At 42.2% G+C, this 27,757-nt stretch overlaps 2 protein-coding genes across 2 annotated transcripts in view; both read left to right on the top strand.

Moving 5' to 3' along the window:
• MTHFD1 (methylenetetrahydrofolate dehydrogenase, cyclohydrolase and formyltetrahydrofolate synthetase 1) overlaps positions 1-14,574 on the top strand; it is a 58,908-nt gene extending 44,334 nt beyond the window's left edge. The window contains exons 19-28 of the mRNA XM_068544161.1: positions 283-351; positions 621-732; positions 827-966; positions 3,228-3,269; positions 5,688-5,788; positions 6,644-6,821; positions 9,109-9,216; positions 9,744-9,896; positions 12,845-12,938; positions 14,322-14,574. Coding sequence (XP_068400262.1) covers positions 283-351; positions 621-732; positions 827-966; positions 3,228-3,269; positions 5,688-5,788; positions 6,644-6,821; positions 9,109-9,216; positions 9,744-9,896; positions 12,845-12,934 — 993 coding nt within the window. The 3' untranslated portion in view covers positions 12,935-12,938; positions 14,322-14,574. The remainder of the gene's footprint in view (positions 1-282; positions 352-620; positions 733-826; positions 967-3,227; positions 3,270-5,687; positions 5,789-6,643; positions 6,822-9,108; positions 9,217-9,743; positions 9,897-12,844; positions 12,939-14,321) is intronic.
• Positions 14,575-18,657: 4,083 nt separating this feature from the next.
• On the top strand, positions 18,658-25,367 carry AKAP5 (A-kinase anchoring protein 5). Its single transcript, XM_068544250.1, has 2 exons — positions 18,658-18,779; positions 21,373-25,367. The coding sequence occupies exon 2, from the start codon at positions 21,637-21,639 to the stop codon at positions 22,921-22,923; it is 1,287 nt and encodes a 428-aa protein (XP_068400351.1). The 5' UTR covers positions 18,658-18,779; positions 21,373-21,636; the 3' UTR covers positions 22,924-25,367.
• Positions 25,368-27,757: the final 2,390 nt, after the last annotated feature.

Raw genomic sequence — 27,757 nt, 5'->3', positions numbered from 1 at the left:
AAATGGATTCTCCACATCGATCAGCAACAGAGCTTCACTGAGATGCTTGTGTCCAGGGTTATGTATTTTTCCAGAATTTACATATGGATGTCATTTTCATTCTCTCTTCTCCCTTAAGATAATTGGCAACTTTATTGTATATCCTGAAAAATAAATAAACAAGTAAATGGGTGGTCTAGTTTAGGTAAAAGTACTCATTGGTCCAAGATGGCTAAAAAAGGAAGACCTAAGAATGTTGAATTTTGGCTTCAAAAGGTAGCCCTTCGTGCCTTTGTTTTGCAGGGAGTGAGCGGGGCATTGACAGTACTCATGAAGGACGCCATCAAGCCCAATCTCATGCAGACATTAGAGGTGAGCAGGGTGACTCCTGCCTTCCTGGATTGGTTGTAAAGCAGATTGTTCCTGGGGAGTCAGAGACCTTCTCTCCCTGGTCATCTCTTTCTTCCCATTCTTTCTCATAGTTGTGACTGGGACTTTACTGAAATCTAAACGAGGCGGCTTCATACTTTCCCTTGGGAAGTCTTTTTCTTTTGGATTCCGGCTAATTTTGGTCCCCTTACCGAGTGGTCCCTTTTGAAGCAGGATGGGCAGCTTCGCTCATGATGCCTTGATTTCCACAGGGCACTCCAGTATTTGTTCATGCTGGGCCATTTGCCAACATCGCACACGGGAATTCCTCCATCATTGCAGACCGGATTGCACTCAAGCTTGTTGGTCCTGAAGGGTTTGTAGGTGAGTGCTTTTGCAGAATCAATGATAGACTGTTTTTTCTTTTAACATCAAGGGAGTTGGGATGGCATTTTTACAGTTGCTTTTCTCATGACAGTGACTGAAGCAGGATTCGGAGCAGACATTGGAATGGAAAAGTTCTTTAACATCAAATGCCGGTATTCTGGTCTCCGCCCGCATGTGGTGGTGCTTGTTGCCACTGTCAGGGCTCTGAAAATGCACGGAGGCGGCCCCACGGTGAGGAACAGGAGTTGGAAGAGTTTGATTCTCAGAAATGTTCTGAAGGCTAAAGGGAAACTGGATGACTTGTGCCACTTTCTTCATTAGGCTGCTCTTGTCCTCATGATTAATGGGTTGCCAGAAGCAGGGGATGTTCAGACGGCTCTTGTGCTGGCCGCCTTATCACTCCTAGGCAGTACCAGCTCTTGGCATTTTAAGAGGGCCAAGGTTGTCTTCATGGCCTACCTTTCGGAACAAAACACCTGATAATATCAAAACCCCTCCAAGGACATGTGCTTCGCTATATTTACAAAAAACTCCTTTATGTTCAGACTGTTCTTTTAAAATCTGAGTCCCTTTTCCCTCTAATGGTGGTGCTGGCAGCCAGCCAACCAAACCATTTAGCTGAGATAGAGGTCAGCCCCTTATTGGGAGGCGGGTGCTGGGCAGGACGACTAACAGCTTGGAGTCGGGGGAGAAGGAGCTCCAGACTGCCTCCAGGTGATGGGGAGAAACAGGTGAGCATGGTTTATCTTCAGCTCCAACCTGAACTTTGTGTTTTCCTGAATTCATACTGCTTAGAAATTGTACTTTTTGCTCTATTATTTTAACACCTTTTCTTCAGCACCTGCATATGAAGACATGGTGCTTGTTTTCAGAAATTAGTTGAAGAAGTATTAAATTCCTGTCCTCTGGGAGCTGGTCTAGTAACTTGATAAATAAGACCTCCCTCACCGACAGAAGAAAATCCCTGTTTCTTAGTGTAGTGATCAGGGGTTTTCCTGTTACAGCAGTTCTCAAGAATGTTGGTCTCAGAACTTCGTTACGCTCTTAAAAATTATTAAGGGCCTAAAAGAGCTCTTTGTTCAGGTGAGTTATGTCTGGTGATATTTACTATATTAGAAATTAAATATTGACATAAATATTAACAAAAATAACATTTTTTAAGTGAAAAGTGACTATATTTTCCAAAACAACATTTAGGCATTGTACGTTTTTCAGATCTCTTCAGTATCTGGCTTAATCGAAGACCGATGGATTCTCATCTTTGGCATTTGATCTGTTGTGATACCACATGTCCCATAATCTTTGGAAAAGTCCATTGTATACTCAGGAAATAATGAGAGTGAAAAGAGCCATAATGTCTTAGAATTATGGAAATAGTCTTGAACTCTTGGACCTCATGAAAGGATTAGGTCCCCACTAAGGGGAGAGCCACTGCTGTCGCAACCCCAGCACACCTCTCCAGCCGTACTTGTCCCCGAGGCACTCCTAACCCAGGAAGCCCCTTTCTGCTAGGAGTGCAGGACAGACTCCCTTTTTCTTGCTGCTCATAACCAACATTTCTCTCTCTTGCACCCCCTCACTCACCCTCACGCCTTTGCACCTCCTCTCCTCCTGATCTCATGCCTGGAAAACACTGTGGGCGCGTAAGCTGGCAGCACTGAGGGGAGAGCTTTGCGCACAGCTCTGCCGGGACCCTCGCCTGCTGCTCCTGCTACCTGCTGGAGCCACGTGCGGCCCGGACCGTGGGCTCAGGTCCCTGCTTCCTGCCCCGCCTCTCCGAGGCCCCTTTGGAGTTGGAGCACCATGGTGTCTCTGAGGAAAGGGAGCAGAGCAAGCTGAAGGCCTCTTAATCACTGTCCATTGCCCAGTGGGGTCCCTGGGACTGGCGCCTTCACCCCTGTTGCACTTCCCTGTGGATGCAGCAGGGCTGACCCACCAGGTACCTCTGGAACAGTGAGCACCCATAGAGGGAGAAAAGCCTTGCGTGTTGTTTCCCTCTTGTTCATGTTGCTCACGTGCCCCGTTCAGCTCCACAAAGGAGTGGGCTGGCTCCATGGACCAGCTCATGAACCCATCGCAGGGCATCTCAGACTTCACAGCAGATGTCTCAGGGTGGCTTTTGCAGGGCTCACAGCTGCCTTTGTCTCTACACTCAGCTTTACTTCCACCCCCACTGCTGTGTGCTTCACTCGCTGGGGTTTTGCCCCTGCCAAGGACACATCCCTTCCCTCACCTGCCTTCATAGATTCATCCCTTCTCACCTCTTCAATTCAGGCCACGAAGCTCTCCCACTCTGCTCAAAGCAGTCATTTTTGTTCTGTGCTGTAGTATTGGTCATAGCTGTAAATCTGTAGGGCAGAAAACAACCTTCTACTGCTGTGTATCCCCCAGGCATGCAGCTTCTGGCCTTTAACACATGGCAAAGCACTGTTTGAAGCTGAACTCTAATTGTAAGTAGAAAATGCCTCTGACTTTGCTTCTTTTCCTTCCAGGTTACTGCTGGACTTCCTCTGCCCAAGGCTTACATAGAGGAGGTAACTTCAGTCACTTCTAATTACTTGGCCTAGAAAGCACCACATTCTGAATCAGCATTTCTCAGCCTGGCCCATTTAGAGATGACTGGGCTGTTGCTATGACCCAAGGTTGCTCTTGGGAGCAGGGTGTGCTAACAGGTCTGCAGTGTGCTGAAGAGCTGTACTAAATGAAACAGGGAAGAAATGCCTCAAAAAGCAATTGCCTGCATAGGATGTCAGTAAAACCACTCCCCTAGACCAGTGGTTGGTTCTCAACCACAAGCAATTCCCCCCATCCCAACCCTCACCCCAGGACATTTCGCAATGTCTAGAGACATTTTTGATTGTTGCAACTTGAGGTGGGGAGTGCTACTGGCATTCAGTGGGTAGAGGCCAGGGATGCTACAATGCATAGGACACTCTCTCCACTATAAAGAAATATTCAGCCCAAAATGTCAGTAGTGCTGAGGCTGAGAAACCCTGCACTAATCTCATGGAAGTTTCCTTGTCTTCCCTGCATTAGCTCGTTGATTCTCAAATGACGTTCATATCAGAAGCAAGTAGGGGCCTTTTTTGAAATGCTTTTTCCTCTGCAGAGTTAAATCCATATTAAGCGGCCAAGATAGGGTCAGCATCCTGGTTATTTTTCTAGGCAGTTTTCATAAACTGATTTGGTTTATGGCATTAAGCAGGAGCTCAAGGAATTGTGAGCTCAAACCTTTTCATATTTATATCATTTACCATCGAAGAAACATCTCTAGCACCAGTTTGGGGTTATCATGTGGGAGATTAGGCCCCCGAATGAGATGGTAAGTTCAGCTGCTATCACTGTTGATTCAAGTTTTCTGCCTTTTTTGGAGGCTTTTAATTTGTCAGGCAGTACAGGGTCACTTTTCAGCCCCCAAATGAAGTAATTCAAAAGCAGCTAGCAAAGAATTGCTGGTGCCTTCAGTTTGCCTGTCTTCTGAGTTATGATTTGCCTTTTATGGTCATTTGTCTGATTCATGCGTAGGAGGGGAATTCACAGTTCTGGCCCTCCTGCCACCCCACAGCCTTTCCTGCATCTAATTAGAGCAACTGCCCCTCACTGGCCCAGCTGGTGTCTTCATTTAAGAAATTCTACTTATTTAAAACTGTTCTCAATCAATCTTACGTATTAATTGGTTTTCATGTGACTAGAGGTAAGGAATTAGCTGTGCTCTTTAGAATGTCAACTAAATTCTAATCTCAGTTTTCAGTTATTAAAGGGGGAAAAAGCATAAATCATGTTTATAATGATCTCAGTTGTTTTCTATATCTTACCTTTTTTCTGCTGTTTTATGGAATCCACAAACCAAGCGCTATTACTGCTGGGTTTTACTCACGATCTAGTGTACTTATTTTTATATAAGCCTATGATATTTTCATTTTTAAAATACTTAATGTATTTTAAGCTTATATAATAATATACACTTTGTAAAAAAAAATTAAATAATACAAGAATATAATATATATATGATTTGAGTCCCCTGTTAACAGTTGGTGCGTATCTCTCAACATTTTTAAAAAATTCCATGAATATGCACATGTATTTTTGTATTTGTCCAAAAATGGGATTAATTAATCTCTTCATAGTTTTGCCGTTTCAGTACATCTTTGAGAGGTTCCATGCTAATACAGATTTTCGCACTTTTCATAACATGTACCTGATACATATTTATCGAGTGTGTATATCATGAGTCACTGGCTCAATCCCCTATTGAAGGAGCTTTGTGTTGTTTGCAGTTTTCCCATGCTGCAAGCAGTGCTCCAGGAAGCGTATTTTAAAATATTTTAAAATGTGTTTCCTTAATTACTTTCCTTTAAATTTCATAGTATTTGGTTCTTAAAAATGGTATTTATCTCATTTCTGACACAAGAAGGTTTATGGTTCTAACACAACATTGTAAAGCAACTATATACCAATAAAAATTAATTTAAAAAAAAAAAGGTTTATGGTTGAGATCATTTAAACCCGTGAAAGCATCACTGATGACTCCATGTTTTCTGACAAATGCCACACACTATGTATATGCTAGGCCCTGTCTTCTGATGGCAGGGTCTGTGCCATGCTGAACAGAGTCGGTTTGTACTGCTGTACCATATAAGTACATACAATCTATAAAACAGGGGTCGTAAATATAATTTATTTAAAGGCGGCTGATTCCGTTCAAACAGCAAATAAGCTATTAAGATACAGCACGATGAGGGCAGATGCACCAGCAAATCTCACCCTTTCAGGGCAGCCAGGACGGGAGCACAGCTCACTCCAGGGCTGCAGGCTCCAGCATGTCTCTGTTGGCTTGTCCTGACAGTGAGCGGCTTCTGGGTCAAGGAGACAGTTTCTCTTTTAAGAAGAACCTGCAACTGTTTTCAGTTCTGCTCTCTGACCTCACAGACCTTCCACTGTTGTTTCTGCAGAACCTGGAGCTGGTTGAAAAAGGCTTCAGTAACTTGAAGAAACAAATTGAAAATGCCAGGATGTTTGGAGTTCCAGTGGTAGTGGCCGTGAACACCTTCAAGTAAGTATAAAGTGTAGGAGTCGAGGGGGAGTGTGGGAAACGGCCAGCAAACATCTCCTGGTGCTGATTGTGCAGCCCAGCTTTCACCTTTGTTCTCTTCTTCAGTTACTGCTATTGGTTATTAAGCCTGTGCTTTGGGAGCTGTTGATGAGAGCCTGCCATATGACAGGCACCGCATATGTCACAGGGGACTCATCACCTCACTTGCTGAGGGTCCAGAGTCAGATTTGGCTCCTGTGGGTGCCCTTCTCCACCAGGTGAAGTGGGTAACACACAGGCCAGAAGTTAACTGTTCTTTTTGGTCTTTAAAGGCCTTTTGTGCTAAGAGAAGGTCATAGCCCTACACAGTTCTATTAGTTCACCAGGTCTGGTAGGATGTTGTCTTGACAATTTGTTAAACGTATTGAGCTGGAAGTGTTCCTGTAAGAGAACTTGTGTGGGTTGTTTAGTTATCGTAATGCTGGTTTTGGTCTTGTTCTGATGGTCTAACCACAGCAAAATAGGAAGCAAAATTTTTGAAAAGCTAGTATTTATTGATTCCTTATGATGTGCCTAGAATGTTTTAAGTACTTTGCACTTATTTACCGTCTAAGCCTCATAACATCCCAATGAAATAAGTGCTATGATTATGCCCATTTTACCCATGTGGACACCAAGGCACATAAAGTTTAAGTAACTGGCTGAAAGTCACCCAGCTAGTAAATTGTGGAGCCAGGGTTCAAACCCAGGCAGTATTACTTGATTAGTGTCTGTTTATCAGTGGGTAATTCACATGGGTTTTAATGGCAAAAACATGACAGATTCTGTCCTCTCCAGCCATCATCAATGCTTTAACATGAAGCGCTGCCTTTACAGGACAGATACGGAGGCTGAGCTGGACCTCATCACCCGCCTCGCCAAAGAACATGGGGCTTTTGATGCTGTGAAGTGCACTCACTGGGCAGAAGGGGGCAAGGGCGCCCTGGTGCTAGCTCAGGCCGTCCAGAGGGCAGCTCAGGCACCCAGCAGCTTCCAGCTCCTCTATGACCTCAAGGTGGGTTACCTGCTGTGTGCAAAAAAACCAAAAAGCACAATGCAGTTTCTGTGTGGCTGCTTCTGCTTAGAGCCTGTGTTTAGCAGCTTCAACCTATGGGTTTGATTCCCATGTAGGTGAGTTACACGACCACAGCCTGGACTCTCAACTCCAGACAGCTTTCTTATCAATGCACGTTGCTGCTTACTGGCAGAGGAGGGCGTCCAGGCAAGAACACCCCGGGAGGTTGGCTCACATCCTAACTTTGAAAAGGCTCACAGTACAGTCCCTTTGCTGGCAGGAGAGAGGGTTACATATAGAAGCAAGAGTCATAGCAAATTGGCAAGGGGCTACATCAAACTCAGAAACATTTTCCCCAATATAGGGGAAAGCAGTGTGGTCCAAAGTGCACTTCCTGGTACGGACGCTGCCTCAAGTTCAGAGAAGCACTCAGGTGCAAAACCAAAGCACCTTGGCAGGCTTCAGCATTCTTTCCATCACTGAGTAAATTATGGCACATCTGGCTCAGGCAGAAGCACTGCTTATTCTGGGATGCAGTAAAGATAGTTCACAAAAATGTTGTTATTATAGCGTTGTATTTTGTTTTCAGTTCTCTGTATTTCAGGATGTGATTAGACATTAAGTAGTATGCCCACAGTAATTGGAAACTGTTAGGAACATGGGATGAATGTTGAAGCTAGTTCTGCTTGTATTATCTAGGCTGCTTTTTGGCTTGGTTTTTAGAAGATAATCATAAACTTTCAAAAATAGCCATAAAAAGGTAGACAGAAGAAACCCTATTACTCTTGAATTTTAACAGTCTCTTGTTTTCTTTGCCCCTTGCAGGTATAATACTCTTCTATCTTAGTTACAATTAATTAACATTCTCCTATTGACATGGACATTTTCCTGTTGAGCTTTAGTTTTATAGACTGGTTTGAAACCCTGTTCAACCAACCATCTTTTTAGGAAATGCCCTAAACACAAGTTTGCACACAAATACAAAGCATTTATAGGCACCCTTTCTAAGCCCCCATCCACAGTACCTGAATTAGGAAACCCAGTCCTTGAAGGCGAGCAGGAGGCCTGGAAGAAGTGGGGTAACGAGGACTTTATAACCCATTTCTACTTGGAACTTTTCTCTGTTCTGACAAACAGGAGGCTGCCACTTTTTGTCTTAAGCATCTGTTGGTCTTAAATCACTCCTCAACGAAAGTACTTTTGCTTCAGAAGTTCTGAATATGCCTTGGCATTTATAGAGCTCCAATTATAAGGGGCATATGAAAGTAGTTTCTATTGGATCTTTATAAAGCTGTAATTGAATAGACAATTATATTTATTTATATCCATTATACAAAGCCCCTTCATAAATGATCACTGTTTAGTTCAAAAGAAAATGTTTATTTTCATTATTTAAGATAATTATTTCTTTCACAAAACAAAACTCAGTGTTCTCTTAGCCTTAGTTGCTAGGGAGCATAGAGTCTGATATTGCCTAATTTCAGTGATTTGCTCACCCAGGTTACCTGTGAGTAGCTGTCCTTCCCATTTCCGTCGGGTAGTTACTCCCTGTGCTGTTTGCTCTGAATCCTAGTGCCCTGAGCTAGGCTGCAGCAGCATTTAAGAGGCCAGGCCCCACTTCCGAAAGCTTTGGAGGAAAAGCCCTGGGCTTCCTTGTTAGACCTAGAGGTCACTGGTTGGACCACTGGCCGCCCTCTGCTGCACTGTTTGCACAGGTGCCATGGAAAGCATTTCCTTTCCCACCACACCCATTGCATGTTGATTGTGTAAGTCACTAGGTTGTTTAAATATGTAGATGATCTTATTTTTATAACTATTTCTAAGTAACAGCGATTAACGATCGGTATGTTGTGTTAAAGATAGCATCTGCCTCTCCTGTACACACCAGGGGTTCTGTGAATGGATATCAGTTGCCTTAGTTCATAAACAGTATCCCAGGTCTGCTTTGACAGGAGACTGATCTTTGTTATTGGAGCATTATTTTTTATTTATGAAGAAATAGTTATTCTTGAGTAGTGAGCAGTATTGTTTATGATAGTGAGGTCTTAAATACACACACACACAGTAATTTTACACCTGTGGGACATTTTCCACGTATAAAATCTGGGGCTTGGTAGTAAAAAAAAGTTCTAATCCAATAAACCTCAAACTATTTGCCTATTTGTGTATGTGTATAAAAACATCTCTGGCCCTTTTGGGGACTCTGACCTGGAACATGGCCGTAAGTAAAGGTTCGTGTCCTCATGGGTGTCTAGTCATGGTCTCCCCTCTCTTTCCTGTCTGTTAGCTCCCAGTTGAGGATAAAATCAGGATCATTGCACAGAAGATCTATGGGGCGGATGACATTGAATTGCTCCCCGAAGCACAGCACAAAGCTGAAGTCTACACAAAGCAGGTAGATGTTTGGTTGGTTCTTTCAGCTCTTTATCCAGCAGGCCTTGGGGTCAGAACACCTGCATTCTTCCAGCCCACCAGGCATTGCTTCCCTCCTCTGGGCGGCAGCCTTCTCCCCTCTTAAATACTGAGCGTGGATTAGGTGGCCCGGCCCCAAGTTCTTTATCTACCCAGAGGTGGTACGTGAGTGTGGGAAAGCCATGAGGAAATATGGGGTGTCTTTATTGAGAGCCTTTAGTCGTACCTTCATGTCTGCTCCAAGCTATCATTTTTAATTGGTTATATAAATGAAAGTGAAATCACTTGTGGGATATGGTTGTGAGTGCTTACCTCCTTCACCCAACAAAGGTTTTTTTTTTTTTAATCAATAATAACTAAGCTGGAGGAGGGCAGTGATGTAGAGATGTATGTAAAGGGAGTTGGACGTTTCAAATAAATTGCAGAAGCCACATCAGCACAGTGCCCGGATGTTCTTCGTTGCGTTGCCAGCCTTTCATTTGTCCCACTTCTGTTCCTGTCTTTCCCCAGGGCTTTGGGACTCTGCCCATCTGCATGGCCAAGACACACTTGTCCTTGTCTCACAACCCAGAGCAAAAAGGCGTGCCCACTGGCTTTGTCCTCCCCATTCGCGACATCCGCGCCAGCGTTGGGGCTGGCTTTCTGTACCCCCTGGTGGGAACGGTGAGTGAGTGCTGCAAGCAGAGAGCGCTGCTTGTTCACCCGTGCTTCTTAAATTGATTACTGAAGCCATCACACAAATGCCGAATTAGCAGAGTTCATTGCTGAGGAGAAAGCTGGAGTCGGGCCCGTTACGATGAATCGTCTTGCTATGGACCATCTTGGTCTCAGTTCAAGGATGGTGCTATGACTGCTTGTACTGAATAATAATTCTGTTTCCCAGTGGCAGTATGACCTTGACTGAATCCAGGATGGGCCTGACTCATAGGCTGTGGTGGTGCTTATATATAATCACAACTGACTTTTTTGGGCACCTTTCACAGACTGACTCGGTCCTCCCAACAGCCCCTTTGAGGCTCTGCACCTCCCAGGTCTCGACAGGCCTGGAGCTTATGCCTGAAATTCAGGGAATGCATCATTTTTGAGTAAAGAATTTCCCCCTTAAAGTGTGAGTGAACCCTGTAGATATGAAAGGTGAGGGGGTTTATTTACACTTTGAGATGATTTAATTATCAAATCTTATGTTAACAGGTTTCATGCATGTTTAAGGAGGAAAATTGCTAATAGGGAGGTAGAGAAAAGCTTAAGGACATACTTGCAGTTTGGACTGACTTTGTCCCAGAGTCTGCATTGATCCTGTGCCCAGGTTCCCCCATAGATCCGCCCAGTATCCTACATCTGCAGATTGTTCTTACTGCAATACAGGATCGAAATAGTAAACTAAGCTGATACACAAGTAAAAGAAACCAATAAACCTCCTTTTGGAGCTTCTTTCAGTATAGTAAGAAAGCAGTAGGAGGTGATATGATAGTTGAAAGTACGGACCATTAAAGCTGAATCCACTTTCACCCCTGCTGGTTTTGGCCTTGGGCAGGTTATTAAAGGCGTGAGCCCTGCTCTGGTCAGCTCTCCGTGGGACAGCAGCATCGCGTCACAGTGGTGGTCAGACAGGGCGTGTGCACCAGTGCCCCTCAGCCCCTCCCTCCAGAGGCAGGAGGCGTGCGTCGCTCTGCTCCGAGGTTCATCAGTGCCTGGGGTTTGTAGAAATTCCCTTTCAGTGGGAACGTTAAACCATTTACCCAGCACCTCGAATATTGCAGAACGTGTGTTGTTTCCGGAGAAATTGTCGGCACCTGACAGCTGAGGAGCAGTATTGTCGCTGCTCCTTTGATGTGTGGGTGCAGAGGGGTGGCTGTAGAGACGAAAGCAAAGCTGAAAGTGTCAGGCTGGGACTTTCTCATCCAGAACAGACTCTCACCTTAGAAGCCCACCTGGACCAAGACGTTTCCGCACATAATCTAGACGCCTTAACAATTACTGTTCTTCAGGGTTTCTGATTGCTGTTGGGGCCTGAACAGGGTTCAGAGGACTTGAGCATTTTATGTACTAATTCAAGGTGTGGTGGCTTCTCTTTGGAGTTTTATACCTAAGTTCCTATATGTATGTACACATAATCTTTTCATTTAAAAACATTTTCTGATTATCAACACGACCAATGTTTAAGGGGAAAAAAGTCCTCTTTGGGAAAGAGTAGTACTGATAATCCTATTAATCGCTATTTTGGGGATTATCTTCAGAATTTTCTGCCAATGTGCACATGCATGTCTACATCAGTGGGCACCTGTCCTTCATCTTTTTTTAATTAATTAATTAATTTATTTTTATTCTTGGCTGTGTTGGGTCTTCGTTTCTGCGCGAGGGCTTTCTCTAGTTGCGGCAAGCGGGGGCCACTCTTCATCGCAGTGCGCGGGCCTCTCACTATCGTGGCCTCTCTTGTTGCAGAGCACAGGCTCCAGACGCGCAGGCTCAGTAGTTGTGGCTCACGGGCCTAGTTGCTCCGCGGCATGTGGGATCTTCCCAGACCAGGGCTCGAACCCGTGTCCCCTGCATTGGCAGGCAGATTCTCAACCACTGCACCACCAGGGAAGCCCTGTCCTTCATCTTTATAGTGTCATCTTCAGGCTCTTACGCTAGGGCGGAGGACCAGTCCCTTCCTTTTTCCTCCTTGTCCCCATGCTCAGCAGTTGCTTATCTCTTATAGAATGTGAGAACAGAGACCGATGTCAGCTACCTGTAGTACGTTCTAGGAAGTATTGATTGGCGCTCAGATGTCAGAATCAGGTTTTTTAAAGTATAAGTGTTTTGTGTTACGTAAGGTGACTCATCCTTTTCTATGACATTTTTATAGTTAAGTTGTAGAAGTTCCACTTAAACTCTTTTCCTGTCTAGATCTGATTTGAAACTTGTATGTATGTATTCATTATAAAGGACATTGTTACAGGTTAAAATTATACTGAGTTTTCCACTTACAAGCCTTACAGATTTATATCTAAGTAGATGTTTGTCAAAGCCAACTCTTTAGAAAAAGAAGCAAGTGTAAATAAAATCCATGAGCATTGCCAAGTTCAGGTTTAGAAGGCCAAATTGGACCAGTTAGAACAGTGACTGTAAAACCATCTAGATTAGGTACAGAAATGTCTTGGCCCGAGTTAAAGGATACTGATTCCTAATGTTGTGTTGCTGAAGCAAAAATAATATGGGTATCTACACAAGACTCATTAAAACAAAATTAAACAGCAGACAGGCCCTGCACCTCCTTTTGGTTTTGTGATGTGAGAACCAAGGGGGTGAATAACTGACTCCTCAGCCTCCCCAGCACCTGCCATTGTGGGACGAAGGTGGAGGCACCTCCTCAACCTCTTGTTGCACCAGTCTGTGTGGGAGCCCATGAGGAAGCCTGGTGTTTGGTTTGCTGGAGGACTCGAGGGTTTCTCTCTGAGATCATAACAGGATCAGTGACTTGGTTTTTAATATGTAACATGAAGAGTGCCATTTTATGGTTAACTATAAAATAATATTCTGTCTTTGTGCCTTGAGCTTTCTAGCTGAAGGGAAGGTGAAAAAAAAACATCATATTAAGTTTGTTTTTAATGCTATTTTGCATCTCCTAGATGAGCACCATGCCTGGACTCCCTACCCGGCCCTGTTTCTATGATATTGATTTGGACCCTGAAACTGAGCAGGTGCATGGGCTGTTCTAAACAGGTAAGTTGTTTCTGGTGAAAGTTCTGCTTTTTTCCTTATGAGGCATGTTTATGAATTATAGGACTCCAACTAAAGCTATGAAAGCGCAAATTCAGTGCTTTCAAAAGATTTCTTTCCAGACATCAGTGAGAGGAGAGGGGGCAGTAGTGAGGGTTGGCAGTAACCAATGAATGAAATACTTGTATTTCAACATTTTTGGAAGAAGAGCAGGGTTCATCACAGTTTGGCAGCATAGGGTGGAAAGGCGCCATCCAGTGAACTATGGAGGGACCCCAGTGGAGGTTAGACCTCCTCTGTGGAGCCCCAGGAGGCTCTGGGCTTGGAGCTGATGGCACATTGGAGGGCAGGAGCAGCTGAAGGTCTGTATACTCTGAATAGACAGTTGGCACACAAGAGTGAGTAAATGTCCCAGAAAGTAGAAAAGAGAAGGAAGCAGGACCAGTCCAGGAGTTCTTGGGTCTTAAGTGAAGGGCCCCCAAGTGCTCTTCACAATGAATGAGCCACCCCTGGACATATCCAGGTGAAATTTCAGAAACATCAAATATGAAAATCCTAAAATTCCTCTCCAAAGAAGAAGAAATGGCTTGCCTATGAAAAAAATGAGAATTAGCCTGAACTCCTGTCTTCTTATCAGCAGTAAAAGGCTCTTAGACAGTGGAGGAATGCCCTCCAAGTCTACGGGGAAAGATGACTTTCCACCTGTATTTACACCCACCAAATCTATCCAGAGGTTTTCAGACACGCACGGTTTGCCACCCCGACGCCTCTTCCTAGGAAGGGATTTAGCAGTGTACTCCAGCACAGTGAAGACCAAACAAAGAAAAGGGAGACACGGTTTTCAGGAAACCAAAGCCTGGTCTGGACTGTAAAGAAGGGGAGTCCTGACAACTGCAGGTGACCCAGAGTTACAAATCCCACATGGAACAGGAGGAGGGAGGAATTGAGAAAGAGTAGAGAGAGCTAGAAAGACAAGGGTATCAAAAGGGTAATTATGCAAAAGAAAAGCTCTAACATAGTTTAAGAATGTAAAGTCCAGGTGGAAGCAAACCATGGCCATCATCTGGGCAACTGTAAGGGTGGTTGCTCATAGAAGCACCTCTGCTTACACATCAGAGAGACCGTGTGCTCGATGCTGGGGGAGCACACAGAAATGTCATCCTGGCTCATGCTTGGTCTGCCCTTGAACAGTATTCACACAGCCATAATGTAAATGCTGTGCATTGTCTTCAAGTCTATGGACAGACCCCAGAAGACCTGGCAGTGGGAAAGGAGGTAAATGTTGACAACATTGACAGTGCGAGAGGGTGATGGTGCTGTGTGGAAGGGAAGAGGAGATGTTTCAGCGCTTAGAGAAAACTATTTCTTGTTTCGTTTTCCTTCCAGATTGTCCATCTTCAAGAAGCAACTTTGACGGTTTGGCCAGTGTTTATTCAGGCCTCATATCGGGAAGTGTGTGAAAGTTGAGAGAAGTCAGTCCCGGCCCCGAAGATTTTCTGAAAAATAAGTAGTGGGAGTTTCCCCAGAAGCCTTTCTTCAGTCTTAATTCCCACCATCGTGTATAAATCAACACAAATCATTCATGCACATGCCTAATTACTTTACTGAATCCATAGAATAAAAGTAAATAATTTTGCAATCTTGGTGTTCAAATATAAATTGTAGCATTAACAGACTGCTGCCCTAGCTCTGCTGTCCTGTGTGATCCGGGAGACCCCTGGGACTGAAGAAGCAAGTTGTAGTGTGTACTATATGATACATTGTGTTTAAAGGGGGAAAGGTGCTTGCTTGTGTGTTTCTGGGAGGACAGGAGACCTCCTGAGAGGGCTGAGGGAGAAGTAGAGTCTGGAGGACGTGCCTTTTTGTCATATACTTTTCTGTATTCTTTTTTTCTTACGCCGAGAAAGTATTGCTTACACAGGTTTTTGTCCTGAATTTCCTTAGAATTCCCGTTTCTGTCACAGCTGTAGCACCATTTTTTTAAAATTTATTTTATTTGTATTTATTTTTGGCTGCGTTGGGTCTCTGTTGCTGCGTGCGGGCTTTCACTAGTGGCGGAGAGCAGGGGCTACTCTTCGTTGCCGTGCATGGGCTTCTCACTGCGATGGCTTCTCTTGTTGCAGAGCACGGGCTCTAGGCAAGCAGGCTTCAGTAGTTGTGGCTCACAGGCTCAGTAGTTGTGGCACACGGGCTTAGTTGCTCCGCGGCATGTGGGATCTTCCCGGACCAGGGCTCGAACCTGTGTCCCCTGCATTGGCAGACAGATTCTTAACCACTGTGCCACCAGGGGAGCCCAGCACCATTTATTTTTAAAGTCCTCAGGAAGGATGGTCATACAGCACTAACTGTAGGGTAGCTCTTTCTGCTCTATTGGTTCAGCACATATTTATTGAGCTTCTACCCTGTGCCTGAGCTCTCTCTCCCTCCCTACACGATGTTTTTTCCCTCACTTGTTTTCCCTTCTCTTCTTGTTCTTTATCTTCTATCTCTGTTCTTCCTCTCCCATCTTTCCTCCCTTTTCCCCTTTTTCTTCCTGCACTGGATCCTTCCAGAAGATGTTGCATCCCCACCGCTGCCAGTGCTAAAACACTGCTAGCATGGGCAGAGCAGTGTTTTTCCTGGTGTCCTTGGTTTTATTATTTTTAATCCCCTAGGTGTGATTGTAATAGTGTCGGTTTTGCAGTTTAAAGAAATGATGACAGTGCTTCGGAGGGCATATGGCAAAGGGGTCATGAGCACGGAGCCCCAGCTCCACCATGCTTTGTATACTGCCTGGCACATTGTACCCACTCAGTGATGTCAGTTCCTGTTCGAAAGCATCATTTGGGCCCTGTCTGCACGGAGTTCATTGTTTCTAGTGTTTTTTAAAATGTCCTATAAAACCTCATCTGGATGGGACTTGCTGGGAATTCAATTTGTAAACAGGGTAAGAAAGCAGTCTATTGTCAGACATGGTGACTTAAAGATCACCTTAAGGAATTTAGCCTTCCTCATATCACCAAAAGCCATGTGGGTTTATTTATTTATTTAATTAAAAAAATTTTTTGGCCGCACCCCACGGCATGTGGGATCTTAGTTCCCCAACTGCGCCCCCTGCATTGGAAGCCCGGAGTCTTAACCACTGGACCACCAGGGAAGTCCCTGCCGTGTGTGTTTAAATCTTTAATATTGATAGAAGTAGTGAACACAGTTGGTGGGAGAGGGTAAGTGGAGGTTTATAAGGCAAGAATTATAAACAGCCCTAATACAATAAATAAGCCAAATTGTTTTCACCAGGTATTGCTTGGAGTGAATGGACTAATGCAAGAATTTTCCTAGAAGTAAAATATGCCTTCAGTAAAAATTCAGATGGTACAATTTGCTCTTTCCACTTGGCAATATACCTTGGAGGTCTTGCTCCATCAGCAGTTTGGGGTTCATCTTGTTTCTTATGGCTGTGGAGTATTTAAACAGTCCTTCTGATGGACACTTAACTGTTGTTTCATGGTTTGGTAGCTACAGGCCCAGGCTGTGGGTGAATAGGGACCAGGATGGGAGAAACGGTATGATCAGTAGAGATCAGATAAATAAGCAAGTGATTTTATTGGCACGCTGTGTCTGGTGATGTTAACAAGATAAGCTGTAGGTAGGATAATTTCTCATCAGATTGGAGATATATTTAGAGCCTGTTTCTCATTATATAATGAAAAGCTACTAATTGAGTAGCAGACAATGATATGGGTAATAGCTTACTAACTGTCACTTGAGTGAGTTCAAGGATGACAGGTTTCTTTCATGTATGAGGTACTGGATACATTTTTTAAAACAGATATGGCATCGGGTTCTAGTTATATTCTAAAGAAAAATGACAGCGCAGTATTTTATTTATAGTTCTGTACTCTGTGAGTGTGTGTGTTGGAGGTTGGAGATGAGTTATATGTAATATACCTTACAGAAATCTGCCCTTCAAATAGAAAATCAATTTACCTCTTACTTCAAACCACTCTTCAGTTCCCTTTCAGTAGTCTTTTTTTTTTTTTAAGAAAAGCAAGTGGGATAAGATCTTACAAGTCATTAAGATGGCCTTTATTGCTTTTAACCTATCGCTGATTTCATTTCCAGTTACTTCCTAATAAGACAGCTATTCTACCCTGTCTTCATCTAGATAAGCTCATCTTATTTTTGCCTGAAATTGTTGCAAACTCCCAGATCTGCTAGATTTGAGAAAACTTGGATCTCAATAGGTAATTGCACCTCAGTTGGTTATGAGTGGCCTGGATTTCTTTTGGCTTGTTTAAAGTTCAAAACTGACAGTAAGCAGGGTTAGTAACTCACCTGGGGATATAAAACATCTTCACAGACTGCTATTTGCTGAATGAACAGAGATAAATTGAATTCTTAATTGTAACTACTATAAATTAGATGCTTATGGATTTTCCTGTTTTACAGCTCTTGTCTCTAAGATCTTGACAGCTTAGATTCAGCTTTGCTGTTGTGTCCTAATCTTTGCTTAGTAAGTTTCAGTGGAAGCTATAGAAACTTACAAAGGTAAAATATATTCCTGGAAAAACATCCAAAAATGGGTAACTGAGGTTTACTCTCAAAGATCATGATCCTATTGAAGAAAAGAGTTAAGTACAACTACTTTTCAGTAGTTCTTCCCTCCATCTTAATAGGTTCTTCATCTACCTGGGAGGGGCCAGAGGAGAAGGCAGGAATTGTGCATCCCACCTGACCTCACCTCTGGAGCTCCCAGGAATGCCGTTGTAGGTAACATTAAGCCCACTCTCATTGTAACACCTTTCATTAGTGTTAATGCATTGTACACAGTGGATTATGTGTACAAATAAATGCTTATGGTGCTTTTCACTAAGGCTAGGAACTTGTTTAAAGACTCAAAATGTGTGAAAATACACAGCCTAGCTAGTCAAGCAGGAGGGTAGATATTGCCTGTGCCCTTTGCTCTGATCAGGACTGGAATGGTGAGGAAAGCTGTCTCCTATTCTCCACGCCCCACTTGAGAGGGATAAGGTTAAGCAGGCACCTAGGAATATCCTGAAGGGAAACGTGGATAACTTGTAAGCTACTTATTCTTGGAAATATATATAAGGTATAAAGGATGGATGGGGCTGGGTTCCTGTGTTCTGACCTCGATGGCACACAGGTTGCATCATCTCTGCCTGCCTTCTAGATACTTAGGAAGACACGGGTCTGTGTCTTGGGCCTCTGAGAGGATTTGGCAATGAACCCTTTGATAACCAAAACTTTTCCAGGAGTGGGTTTGGGTGTAATGAGGTTTTTCTCTCTCAGTTCATGTAATTTTCTCGCCAAACGAGATTCACTTTGCACAGTTTTGAATCCTGCTTTTAAACTGTGATATCTGCTGTGACTTAAATATTCAGTGGGGCGATTTATAATGGGAGTGCCTATAACTTAAAATTGGATTTTGCTACTTTGCGTCTGAGAAAAAGGGAGGCTTATGACCCTGGTCCCCTCCCCATCTGCCAGCCCTCTTTCTCGGTGGCCCCCGATGTGGTCGCGCGGCGGGGATTCGCGCCAGGCTGGGAGCGCCCGTGGCTGGGCGAACTGCTCTCGGGAAGACCTCCCGATCACCCCCTCACCCCTCCCCCGCGCCCACCGCCCCTAGCCCGGCCCCGCCCCGCGCCCGCACCCTCCGCGCGCATTGGTGCAGCCGGCTGTCAGTCCCCGCCCTCTGGGGGAGGGGGCGCCGCGGGGCTGCGGTCCCTCTGCAGAGGGCTGCTTGCTCCGGGTGCGACCGTGGCTTCCCGCCTACCCGTGCGCCCAGCCCTGCGAGCGCCCCCGCGACCTCGGCGACAGCGTCGGCCAGGGACCCCGGCGCCCGCGGTAAGTGAAGAAGGCGAGTAGGTTGCGGGTAAAGGGTGCGGACCGGTGCCCGGTCCGCTGACCGCCTGCGGGGTGAAATGGGCGGGAGGTGCCCGCTGGACACCGGGAATCCGAGCCGCCCGAGGTGGCCGGAGTGAGAATCGGGAAGGTCGTTTGTCTGCAGAAATCTCCAGCCAGCGCGACCCTCAACAGCTCTGCCCACACCTGTCGTTACAGCTCGTGTTGCTGGTAGCTTTTTTCCTTCTTTGCCCTTTTGGGGGGAAATAAGAGTGCCGGGTTCCTGGCCATTATAATTGTGCAGATAGCTTGAAGCTGGGTTATGTCTTCCACGCCCCAGCACTTTCCTTTTTGAGTACTTTCTGCTGCGCTCTAGCTCTTGCCATAAGGCGATTCAAGCCGAAGGAGAGACGCCCTCCTCCAGGAGAAAGCTTCGTGGTCCACACCTGGCGCTGGGAGAGATTCACTGCTTTCCCCAGGAAGTGGCTGCTCTTCGCCTCCGTGCTTCTCTGCTCACGGGAAAAGGGGAAGGGGTATTTTTTGTGGCAGTAGACTTGCGATTCTATCAATCAGGAAATTACAACAGGGACTTTAAGATTGCCCAGGCGATAAAACTTTGTGCAGGTTAAGGACGAATCATTTGCAGTCTAATGTCCTGCAAAGTTTTAGTATCTACAGGCTGCATTTTCCCCATTTCAGTTAGGTTTTGTTTGGGTATTTATTTCTGCATCATGATATACATTTAAGTGAGCTTCTCAAGCAGTTGTCTTTGGGCAATCCAGGTTAGTTTCAAATGATACATTCCTAAACATGATCCGATTTCAATATTTCTATTAGCTATACAGCCTCTGGTTAATAAAAACTCTCAGGCACTGAGAACTCACAAGAGGTGACGAGACTTAAGGAGCTATAATCAGCTGTGGTTCTTGTGCTTATGCAAACATCATATGAGGAGGGACACTGTAAAATGTTCATATTTTAGTTCCATCATTGTTCTAGGATGACTTTGCCTTTCTGTCAGGGGCATGGAGTATGTAACACTCAACCTAAGAGAATATTTACTTAGATCATGAACTGATTTTCAGAGTTCCAATTCCTTCTGTGGTTCACAGAATCAAGAGCTACCCAAATAAACCTTCAACAGTGAAGGATTTACAAAAAAAAAAAAAAAACAAAACAGTATAAAGAAAGAGTCCCTTTGCTTATTTTAGAACATCCATCAACTAAAATTCATAGGATTTTTGTTAGGTGATCACCTCACGTCTCTATTCATTGGTACCCTCATACCATTCTGTGGATTGATTTAAAATATACCTTTATATTTATATGTAACTAATCAGTCTGCCAACTGCATATCTTATCAACTTATTTCTGGCTTTAAAATTAGTTCCAGAACCAAGAAAATAAAATATAAAGAATTGCAAAAGCTTAAATTTTAAAATAGCAAGAACTCAGTCTAGTCTTGGTTCAGTTATCAGTTGATGGGCTACATTATGGTAACACAACCATTTAAGCAATTTTTAAATTTTTTGACTAGCGAGTCTAGCGCAGATTAGCATCTCCAAACAATTCATTTTTCTGATGATACTCTTAAAACCCGGTTCCAGAGGACGGGCTTTAGAAACAGGCAATCTTGGGTTGAATCTGAGCTCTGTTATCGATTAGCTGTATAATCTAGAGCAAGTTACTTAACCTCTCTAGGCCTCAATTTCTTCATCTGTAGATGGTGATACCACCACCTACTCTGTAATGTTGTGGGAGGATTAGAGATGTATGTAAAAGTGCTTATTAGCACTTCCTGATAGACAGGAGTTGCTCAATAAATGTCAACTATTATTACCAATCACTCTGACCTTCAACTACGTGCTCATTATGGAAAATGTTTGAACTGCAGATACTTAGAAAAAAAAGTCAAAATTACACAAACAGATTTGAGAGTGGAGAATGACAGTAATGTTAAAAATTTCCCAAGAGCATGTATGAAAAGTAGCACCTCCTTCATGGAACATACATTTTTAGAACAGAAACCTTATGGTATAATGGGAAGAACATTAGAGAGTCAAAGTCTTCAGTTCTAACTCTGGCTATGACCTCATCTAACTGTGTGGCTTTTAGCAGGCCAGCTGCCCACTCTGGAGCTCAGTTTCTTCATCTGGCTGGACTTGAATAATCTCAAATAATCTCTAAGATCCTTTGCAACTTCAGAGCTCTTTATTGCATTAATAAAAATTACACCCTGCCCTTCATTGTTTTTTGTTGTTCATGGTGGTGGTGGTGGTTTTTGTTTGTTAACTTGCAATTCAGAGTCATAAACAATTCGTAAAGACAGCACAACTCCAGAACTGATAAAATCATATCAGATTTGCAGAGAAATCCAAAATGAAGTTTTAACAAACAAAAGACAGCAAAATAAATTCACACTGAAATCTTTTGGATAGGGCAAAAGTAAACCCCAATTTTTATTCTCCAGTCATTTTAGTAAGTTATTATATGGGAAACATGCCCAGTAGAACCATATGCATTCAACTGAAATAGTCTCTATAGAAAACAGTAGGCTGATGGTGAAATAAAATACCACTCTCTTTTCTCTTATCAGGTTGACCCTTAAATAAAACAATCTATCCAGTAAAAGGGCTTTCATGAAGAAATTAAAGAGAGAAATTACAAGTAATAGAGAAACTAGGCATTTTTATAACTGGAAAAACCACCTAAAACAACTGTATGGAGTAAGACAAAAGGAGTGATTACATCGGGAAGAAATTTTACTTAGTGTGATATTTTTGCCTACTTTTTTGTCATAAAAGGCTGCTAAGGAAGAGAGGATATACTTTTCTAGAGAAAGAAAGAGTGTAATATAAAAATGGACATCACAGTTCCTGAAATACAAGTAGAAAGCAAGGATGAGAAGAGATCAGCAGAAGTTAGTCCTCAGAATGAGAGGCAGGAGGAAAAAGCATCGACGCTTTGCTTCAAGAGAAGAAAGAAAGCAGCCAAAGCAATGAAGCCCAAAGCTGGCTCTGAAGCTGCTGATGCAGCAAGGAAGTGTTCCCCAGAAGCAGGAGCCTCTGATCAGCCAGAGCCCCCCGGGGGGGCCTGGGCCTCCATCAAACGCCTTGTAACGCGCAGCAAAAGGTCAGATTCTTCAAAGCAGCAAAAGCCCTTTGAGGCCAAAGTGCAACCTGAAATCAATGCTGAGGATGATCATTCTAAAAAAAGGGCAAAGTCCAGACTCAAGATTCCCTGTATAAAATTCTCAAAAGGGGAGAAAAGAAGTAATCATTCCAAAATTATAGAAGACTCAGACTGCAGTATCAAAGTCCAACGAGAGGCTGGAAGTTTGCATACAAAAACTCTGACCCAATCAGATGACCAGGCAGCAAAGACCAAGTCGAAGCAGGATGTAAGGGAAGATGTCTCACAGAAAGGGAGTGATGAGGTCTGTGAATCAAATGTGAACAACAGCGTAACTTCTCCTGGAGAGAAAGTGATTTCAGTAGAACTTGAGTTAGATACAGGGCATTCTGCTATTCAAACAGGAACTCTAATCCTTGAAAAAGACATTGAAATGCTTGAGGAAAAACAAAGCATTCAACCTCAGCAAGCAAGCCCACTGGAAACTTCAGACACAGAACACCAGCTCCCAGTGGTTTCTGATGTTCCTCCCTCACCTGCAGTCCCAGATCAACAAATTCTGGAAGAAGCCAGAAACAGTATCCTAGAAAGTGGACCAGACTGGAAAGACCGTGAAAGTGAAGAGACTGTTGCTGAGGAGAGTAAGCCGAAAGATACTGAACTGGGCCAGGAATCAGATTTTCAAGTAAATGAAATCACTGCAGAAAAACCCAAACCAGAAGAAAGCAAAAGAATGGAGCCAATTGCTATTATTATCACAGACACTGAAATCAGTGAATTTGATGTTAAGAAATCTAGAAATGTCCCTAAGCAATTCTTAATTTCAATCAAAAATGAGCAAGTGGGGGTTTTTGCTAATGATAGTGGTTTTGAGAGTAGAACTTCAGAACAATATGAAACACTCTTAATAGAAACAGCTTCTTCTCTTGTCAAGAATGCTATCCAGTTGTCTATAGAACAGCTGGTTAATGAAATGGCCTCTGATGATAATGCAAAAAGCAATCTTCTACAGTGACTTAATTTCCACATCATGGGAGGGAAAAAATGCTTAATGGTAAATTATTTTACATATTTGTGGCATTTCTTATTCAGTAACAAATGAGAGATTTAACATCTGTAGAATTTAAAGGTACAATTCCAACCCAGAAGTGCTAAAGAATTAAGTTATAAAACCCTCCCTTATCACTGAAATGTAGCCACTTCTGGATTGGAGGAAGTCAGTACAGATTGCAATGAAAAGTGATATCCAGGAAATTGCTAAAATGGTTTGTGGAGATCAGAGTGCTTGGGAGAAGCAAGATGTATTTATTGAGTACTTGCGGTATGCCATAAGCTCTTTAATGTCCTCTGATGTCACAAAGCCTGGTTTCCTTTTAAAAGTTCAACACTGTGTATAGGTTAACATCGCATTCTGTTTTCAACAACTTTTTTTTTACAGTGCACTTTTATGTTGTATAAAATGGTGAATAAGGTGAGCTATTTTTGTGAATGTGTGACTTATAGCTGTTATACTCCTAGGCAGTAGTCTTACCTCAAAAAAATACTGCAAACCAAAAAAATAATAGTTTGATTAAACATGAGTGGTTTTCTAGTCTTGCTCAAGTTCCTTACAAAAGCCATTCACAAATTACTTCAAACACGCAAATAATTACCAAGTGCAAAGGTGTGGAAACAGCGAGTGAATTTTCCATCTCCATCTTTCTTCTGCCCCAAGCAGACCTGTATAAAAATCCACTTGTGCATGGGATCATCTGCTGAAAAGCTAAAAACAAAAAACAAAACAACAGGGCTTCCCTGGTGGCGCAGTGGTTAAGAATCCGCCTGCCAATGCAGGGGACTCGGGTTCGAGCCCTGGTCCGGGGAAGATCCCACATGCTGCAGAGCAACTAAGCCAGTGCACCACAACTACTGAGCCTGTGCTCTAGAGCCCACGAGCCACAACTACTGAGCCTGCGTGCCACAACTACTGAAGCCTACACGGCTAGAGCCCGTGTTCCGCAACAAGAGAAGCCACCGCGATGAGAAGCCCGTGCACCGCAACAAAGAGTAGCCCTCGCTCGCCGCAACTAGAGAAAGCCCACACGCAGCAACAAAGACCCAACTTAACCAAAAAATAAATAATTTTTTAAAATTAAAACAACAAAACAACAACAAAAAGTGGATTATTTTCCATCCAGGAGAAGACAAACTTCCCAAGTAAAAAATCATCACATATAACACATGATTCATATTGCAAGATTAAATCTCTGGAGACTGTATTCATCAATCTCTCCTCAAAGAGGGGAGAGTGGACTCAAAGCAAACCTGGCTGTAAAAGTCATAGGAAATCATAATAATTTAGTGAAAATATTCATGCTTGGCTAAGAATGAGCCAAATACATCTTTCATTGTGCCTATGTGTTGAGAGACACCAGTAAAAATTTTACACAGATAATGAAAATAAACTTTTTCATCAGTACTTTTAGTCCAGCTAGTCCCCTACCAAAAAAAAAAAAAAAAAAAAAAATTGAACTTAATTTAACAATGAGAAGGGCTTGTTTGCATTTTATTCAGTTATTTAAATCATCGATCTCAATGACTGCCGTATTTTTTGAAAAAGTAATTGTTTCAACCTTTCCTTGTGTGAAATGGCCCTAATACTGCAACACACTTCCCTACCTCACAGGTCAGGGTTCCTATTGTACAGTCCTCCACTGTCTAAACTGAGTGACAGTGTCACTCTGAAAGTAGATGAAGTAATGAAGAGCTTTTGCTTGAGTTGTAAGGTATTTGTACATTCTTGGAGAAAAGAATGTACATTAGATGATTTCAAATGATCTGGTGACTTCCTGCATTATTTATGGATTGCATACAGAAAGTATGTGCTAATTTGTCCCATAGAATCTTCGTTTCTTCCTGTAAGTACATATTGAGACCTCTGGCAGAAGAACCTAATCTGACTTTGGAACTGAACCAGATAATGGATATTATTAGCAAGATTCTTTGCTGAAGTGTAAATGCATTCCCCGTATTCCCCCAGATTTTCCTACCTTCATGCTTATAACCTTGGGGGGTGGGGTGGGAGGAAGAGGCAAACTACCAAAATCCTTCAGTTTCACAAGATGAAAAGTGGATCTTTCAAAACATGACCCAAGAAATCAATTTCATTTAATTGTATAATTTTTAAACATTTTTTTTAAAAAGACTGCTAAGTCATCCTCCCTAAAAACTCTTTTTAATTCACTATATGTGGTGCTAATGGACTTGGACAGCTACCAGCAACTACATATTTAAAAGTGAGCAATTTAAAAAGACTGATTAAAGTTGGTGCATTTAACAGTGTTTTGAAGAATCCTGCCTTCATTTACTGCAAGGATGGCTCAAGCCATATACTTTCATTGTAAATTTTTAGTAATTTCTCATGAATGAGCAAAAAGTATAGCATTTAACCAGTTATTGAAAATATTTTGAAATGTTTAGGTATATTTATTTGGGAGTTTTAAAAACATGTGAGGTAAATATGTGTAATGAAATTCTTCTAAGAAAGTAACATTTTATCTAAGTAGTCCTAGGTTTCTATTTTTTTTCCACTGTGGTGTGGTACATATTTGGTTAGAATGTATTATAATTGATTGTTTTTGTGATGAAATGTGTACTCTATTTGCATTCAATCTTAAGTGGTTTCTCCTCAATCTTTTCTATTGAGAATATCTGGTGAATTAAATAAGTAGGATCCAGTTTGAAAAAGGATTCCAGAAATTAATTGATCTCAATCTGATTATATCTGCTACATGGCCAAATCCTACTACTATGAATTGTAAGGTGGTCTAAATTGTTTTGTTGTTATACAAATAATTAGGAATCAGATGACTTAGAAGTTTCTCATAAAATATTTTTTTTATTTTAATGGTATTTATTTTAAGCAATGTGACCTTATATGCAAGACATTAAATGAATATAAATAGGTTCTTATTCAATTCACATCCATTTGACAATATTAAACTATCACTTAAAAGGCAATTCAATAACACCACATTAATTTTCCTTTAAATTTGCTGTGGTATAAATGCTTTTAGTGAACACTTATTAAGTAGCTGGGATTCAGTTTCTCTTTGAACTCATAATTTTACAAGGCTGGTTGGTTTATCAGATAACTTCTTCAGCACATTATCTTCCCCCTTTTAAGATTGAAGTATTATTCAGTTTGCTTTACAACAAGCGAATACAAAAATCATCCTCTATTTTGTGTAGCACTATTCACTTAACATTTTCTCAAAGTACTTTATAGGATATAAAAATAGTCCCTGGTAACATTTAAGTAAAGGTAGCAGAAAACAAAAGAACATTCAAAGAGAAATTATGTTCCCTGCCACCTCCTCCATCTCAAAGAACAATAAGCATTTGGCACAAATGGAGTTCTTCAGAAAAGCTGTCAGCATAATTTTCTTTGAAGGTAATCCATTTGACAGCACGAAGTTTGTGATCTTAATTGGTCTACTATTTAATGAAGTCTTAAAAACTCTGATTTATTTCTGAGAGATTGTTATTTCACCAATATGTGTGAACAGCCTTCCAGCTAAAGGCTTTTAGAAATAATGGATCATGAGAGGGCACCAGTCGAATCTGGCTTCTGCAAAAAATCCAGAGTTAACTTCATAAGTTTCTAACTTCAAGTTGCCTTATTTTCTATAGTTAATAATTAATTTTGGGGGGGATTTACGGCAGAATTAACATAATTATTAGGCTTTAGAATCCCGTTGAAAATACCCCTTTAATGTCAACTTTATTCAAATGTGTGAAGTCTGCCTTCTAATTTCACCTGATACTCAATACATTAGGGGTGGACTTTTCTGCCTGCCCTTTCTGCATTTTTAAACATCCTCATTTAAGGTTTAGCGTTTCTTAGTTTCAAATTCCTATGATGTTTTATTGTTTCACAAACATGAAGTTTCTCATTATACAGAATTCAAAATTTCAATATATAGTATATTTTATGGCACATTTTTGAAAAGTTTTTTTGTAATCCTTAGTTACAAAAATTTAACAGAAAGAAACTACTTAAATTTAGATTAAATTCAATTTATTCAACGTGTGTTGGGTATGACACATGCCAAACACTGATAAAGGGGACAGGCTCCCTGCCCTCGAAGAGCTCAACCTAGGGAGCCCCAGCAACTGAAACTTGGACAGGGGTTAAGGCAAAGAACCACAGTAATGCAGCATCGTGAGTGCATGGAGACTAAAGAGAAAGCGATTCATTTTGTCTGTTATGGGGAGATGGTCATATAAATACAGGGGCGGTTTGATAGCATTCAGTTGCTAAATAGCTTAAAAGTATATTCCTTCTGATTTGTGAACAGGTGCAGAAAAAAGCCTGCATAATGTTACATATTTATAGTAGTTCTTTGTAAAAATGTTAACTGGATGAGCTATTATGAAAGCAGAAGTTCCAATTTGTATTTCTCATTAAAATTAGTACTATATTATTGTGGATCAGATGCGAATATTAAAGAAATAATACTCTGTAGAAAAAAGGTTTCAACCTGAATTAATATATGTACTGTTAATACAAAATAAATGTTATATTGGCTCATGTTTATTTATCCAAATCTTTTAAGAGAAACGTGGTATATAGTACATTAATTTCCTAAAACCATAAAGATCACACTGATTGAAACTACTGAGTTAGCACCACCAAAAGTTCTATTCTCCTGAGTGTTGGCCAGACTTTACGAGACATGCCTAAAAGAGCCCACCTCCAGCAAAGAGAAACAAAAACACCTCGAACTTGAATTCAATTTCACTGAAATAATTCCATCTAAAGGGCAATTCTGACTTTGATGCCATCTATGAACTTGACAGAAGTGTAC

This window comes from Eschrichtius robustus, chromosome 1, assembly GCF_028021215.1.
Source record: "Eschrichtius robustus isolate mEscRob2 chromosome 1, mEscRob2.pri, whole genome shotgun sequence".
Classification (NCBI taxonomy): domain Eukaryota; kingdom Metazoa; phylum Chordata; class Mammalia; order Artiodactyla; family Eschrichtiidae; genus Eschrichtius; species Eschrichtius robustus.
The sequence above is the reverse complement of the archived record's forward strand: the minus strand, read 5'-3'. Positions and strand labels throughout refer to the sequence as shown.